The following is a 4,388-nucleotide window of genomic DNA, read 5'->3' on the forward strand; positions in this document are numbered from 1 at the left end:
TGATTCTCTCTCATCATTGATGTTTCTCTCTCTCTCTCTCTCTCTCTCTCTCTCTCTCTCTCCCTTCCTTCTGTAAAAAAATCAATAAAATATATTTAAAAAAATAAAATAAAAATAAATACAATTAAAACCCCCTGTAATCAGGGGCCCTGGATCACGTAATTCAGATATACATCGAATGGCTCCAATCCTCGGCCCAAGGCCCGTTCCCACGTGATTCTCCGACCATCACTGTCACAGGACTGACTTCTCTGGACCCTGCCTCTGGGCCCGGGGGCAGGGCGATGGGGCTGTGACGGGGTGGGGCGGGGGCCCGGGGCTCACAGGATGCAGGCCATCTCCTGGTGCAGGTCCTGCAGCGACTGGAGCAGGCTGGGCAGCATGAGCTGGTGGTGGTGCTGGTGGTGCAGCTGCGCGGCCCGCACGCCAAGCACGTAGCGGTTGTGATGGGCGAAGAGCTTCCACAGGCTGCGCACGTATTTGTCCTTGGCCTTGTCGCGGTCCTTGTCTGCGAGGTCAAGGGGAGGGGGTGTGGGTGACGGCACCGAGGCCTGGGCAGCACCCCCCACCCCCCGCCTCTCCCCGGGCACCTGTGGATGGGTCCGAGGGAAGCCACGCACCTTTGCTGGCCTCCTGGTACTTGCGCCTGGCCTGGGCGCTGTCTCGCGCCAGATTTCGGTACTGGTTCTTTAGCTTCTCAATGTCCTGGCTGTGGGTCTGGGGAGAGAGAAGAGGCAGGGTGGTCAGCAGGTCCCCAAGCCAGCAAGTCCAAGGCCATCCCCCAGGAAGGGCCGGCAGACCGCTGGGGTCTGACCTCTGCGGCCGAGGCTACGGCAGAGGAGCTGGGCCGGGGGACAGCCCCTGGGGAGGCAGAGAGAGGACCGGGTAGGTGACAACTGCCCCTCCTCAGCCCAGAGTGGTATCTGGTGGCAGGCAGGGCCCGGCTGCAGGCACAGAGAGCTCCACACTGAGAAAGGCTCTCTGCTCGTGCCATCCTGAAATGGTCGATAATTCTTTGACAAAACCTTGAAAGCATACATGCATAACCCATGGATGCAGACAATAGGGTGATGAGGGCCTGGGGCAGGGGGCGAGCTGGAAGGGGTCCATGGGGGAGGAAGGGGGACATATGTAATACTTTCAACAATAAAGATTAAAAGAAAGAAAGAAATTCCTACTTAAAATGTTTTTAAAAAAAATCACCGTCAATGAAGGAGTCTGGCAGGGTGGATGATTTAGCTCAGGCTGCCATAACAGAATAGCATCGCTTAAACCGTTTTATTGTATTTCATGAGAATAGAATGACTTTCTTGGGGGAAAATAGTAATTCCTGGACAGGGCCCCACATTTTCATTTTGCACCGAGTCCTGCAAGGCGGCAGGAAAAATAGATGGTCGAGACCAGAGTTCTCGTCCCAATTCCCCTGTTGAGGGACTGGGATGCTGTCGGGCCAGTTCCAGCCTCTCCTCTGAGCCCCAGTTTCCTCATCTATAACCGAGCGCAATGCATAGACTGCACGAGCCTTTTCCTTCGAGGGCCAGCTGGTGAACATTTTATTTTATTATTATTTTTTGATATATTTTTATTGATTTCAGAGAGGAAGGGAGAGGGAGAGAGAAACATCAATGAGAGAGAATCCTTGATCAGCTGCCTCGCGCACGCCCCCTACTGGAGATCAAGCCTGCGACCCTGGGCATGTGCCCTTGACCAGAATTGAACCCGGGACCCTTCAGTCCACAGGCTGACGCTCTATCCATTGAGCCACACCAGCTAGGGCTGGCCAACTCTGTTTTTTTAGATAAGCTTTCGGGGAGAGAGAAGCATGGGTTGACACTGGCCACCAGGGGACGCTGTGGGTCCACAGCAAGGCTGGCTTTTGCGCTGGTAGAAGGGGGTGGTACAGGGGCTTGAACTAGAACAGCAATTTCAACCTTTTTCATCTCATGGCACACATAAACTAATCACACCGAAAAATATATTTTTGCCGGTCTGACAAAAGAAATAGGGATAATTTTGATTGACTTACAAAATACTACTACTACTAATAAAAATAGTAATTACTGCTCTAGCTGGTTTGGCTCAGAGGATAGAGTGTCGGCCTGCGGACCGGGTTTGATTCCAGTCAAGGGCATGTACCTCCGTTACAGGCTCCTCCCTGGCCCTGGTTGGGACATGTGCTGGGGGCAACCAATTGATGTATTTCTTCTTCTTTTTTTAAATATATTTTTATTGATTTTTTACAGAGAGGAAGGGAGAGGGATAGAGAGTTAGAAACATTGATGAGAGAGAAACATCGACCAGCCGCCTTTTGCACACCTCCTACTGGGGACGTGCCCACAACCCAGGTACATGCCCTTGAACGGAATCGAACCTGGGACCCTTCAGTCCGCAGGCCAACGCTCTATCCACCGAGCCAAACCGGTTTTGGCCAATCGATGTATTTCAATCACATTGATGTTTCTCGACCAGCAAGACGCAACTCCGTTAAATGACTTATATATTTATGGGTCAAGCCAGGGCATTCACACTGGATGGCTGTTGTTGTGTTGGCTGTTGTCATTTTTTTTTTACTTGACAATCTAAGGGAAAAGAGGTCAGTGCCCCTGACTAACCAGTCAGGTATTGCAAGTTTTAAAAATTCTTGTGGCCCTAGCTGGTTTGGCTCAGTGGATAGAGCATCGGCCTGCGGACAGAAGGGTCCCGGGTTCGATTCCGGTCAAGGGCACATGCCCGGGTTGCGGGCTCGATCCCCAGTGGGGGACGTGCAGGCGCCAGCCGATCCATAATTCTCTCTCATCATTAATGTTTCTCTCTCTCTCCCTCTCTCTCCCTCTCTGAAATCGATACAAATATATTTAAAAAATAAAATTCTCGTGGCGCGCCAGCGGGCCGCAGCACACCTGTTGGAAATCGCTGAATGACAGGCTGAAACACCCAGGTAAACAGCACCAGGCGCTGGGAGAGCAACAGACGGAGGAGCTGAGCTGGATTCAAATGCAGGCAGGCCGACTTCACAGCCCCAGTCTTTAACCTCTGTGCTGGGGCCACCCTGCTGCCTGGTGGTGTCTCTTGGGCCCTGAGAGGAGTCCACCCGGGACAAGGACAGACAGCCCAGCCCTCATTCCTCTCCCTGTCTCTCAGCCCCAGAGCCGGCTGCTGCCCGGCGGTACCCAGGCAATGGCGGGACCACCCGTCCTTGTACTCCCAGCACTCTGCCCAGACACACAGAAGTGACAGAAAATAAAACGCACGGGGAGGCCCCGCTGGAGGGCAGCCCAAGGCCGGGGAGGTGGCAAACCAGGCGGGAAAGGAAGCTGCGGGGGGCGGGCCTGCGGTCAGGGCTTCCACTTCCCTGTGAATCCAGGGGCCCTTGTGCAAAGCCGGCCCTTTGAGCTCCAAGTGTGGGCAGAGAGGCCCAGGTGACGGCCCAGGACGCCCACCCACCTTGGTGAGGTCGTTCTGCAGCTGCTGCCACTGCTCGCTGTAGGTCTTGCGCAGCTGCTGCCGCACCCCGATCAGCATGCTCAGCTTGCTCAGGGGCCCCGAGTTCAGATCTTCGGCATGCTGCCTCAGCAACCGGCTCAGGCCCTCCGTCAGGCTGGTGATCTCTGCCCAGGACTGCGGGGCGGGAGGGGGTCACGGGGCGGGGACAGTGACTGTGGATCCTGGGACTGCCCCCTCTCTAGCCCTCCCCAGGGGCGCATTCGGGGAAGGAAAAGGCAGGCAGATAGCCCTGGAACCCACAGGCATTCCTCGGGCGAGGGTGGGAAGGGGGCGAGGAGACCCGCGGCCCCACGCAAGCCCACCTGGCTGATGGGGCTGTCGGGGCCGCCCCGGTTCTGGGCCCCACTGTCCTGCATGTGGTGCAGCAGCCCCGCGTACTCCCGGTCACTCTTGACCCGCTGGGCCATCCACTTCCTCATGCCCTCCAGCAGCCGCAGCTCGGCCTCCTGCATCTGCTGGACTGCCGTGTGGGCCTGGGGGCTGCACAGCTCCGAGGAGAAGCCCATAGTGCGGTTCTGGGGACAGAGAAAGCAGAGGCCGTCCGCGGGAGAGGCAGCTGCTGGAGGTGGAGGAGGGGGGCAGGGAGGCCTGGGGGCCAAGGACCCAGAGGAGGTTGCAGGCAGGCGGGAGGAAGGTGGGGGCCTGTCCTGCTGACCGGCACTCACAGGTACAAACGCCACCTGGCTTCGACAGACTCTCACTGCTTCCCGTGTGCCAGGCCTAGGCCGGGCGCCAGGGGTCCGCTCCCCAGTCCTGGAACAGAGCCCGGGGCCCTTCCACCCAGCACCCGTTACAGGGGCGCCTGCACCCAGGCCCTTGGCAGGGCCCGGCTCTCCCCTGCAGGCGCCCCAGGTAGCCACCACAGCCTGGGCCCTGCTCCTGCA

At 57.1% G+C, this 4,388-nt stretch overlaps 1 protein-coding gene across 1 annotated transcript in view; it reads right to left on the reverse strand.

Moving 5' to 3' along the window:
• Positions 1-4,357, reverse strand: part of FES (FES proto-oncogene, tyrosine kinase) — an 18,278-nt gene extending 13,921 nt beyond the window's left edge. The window contains exons 1-4 of the mRNA XM_015567736.1: positions 3,807-4,357; positions 3,445-3,618; positions 621-717; positions 325-508 (exon numbers count right to left, since the gene is read on the reverse strand). Coding sequence (XP_015423222.1) covers positions 325-508; positions 621-717; positions 3,445-3,618; positions 3,807-4,010 — 659 coding nt within the window. The 5' untranslated portion in view covers positions 4,011-4,357. The remainder of the gene's footprint in view (positions 1-324; positions 509-620; positions 718-3,444; positions 3,619-3,806) is intronic.
• Between the last annotated feature and the right edge of the window lie 31 nt (positions 4,358-4,388).

This window comes from Myotis davidii, unplaced genomic scaffold (genome assembly GCF_000327345.1).
Source record: "Myotis davidii unplaced genomic scaffold, ASM32734v1 scaffold324, whole genome shotgun sequence".
Taxonomy (NCBI): Eukaryota; Metazoa; Chordata; class Mammalia; order Chiroptera; family Vespertilionidae; genus Myotis; species Myotis davidii.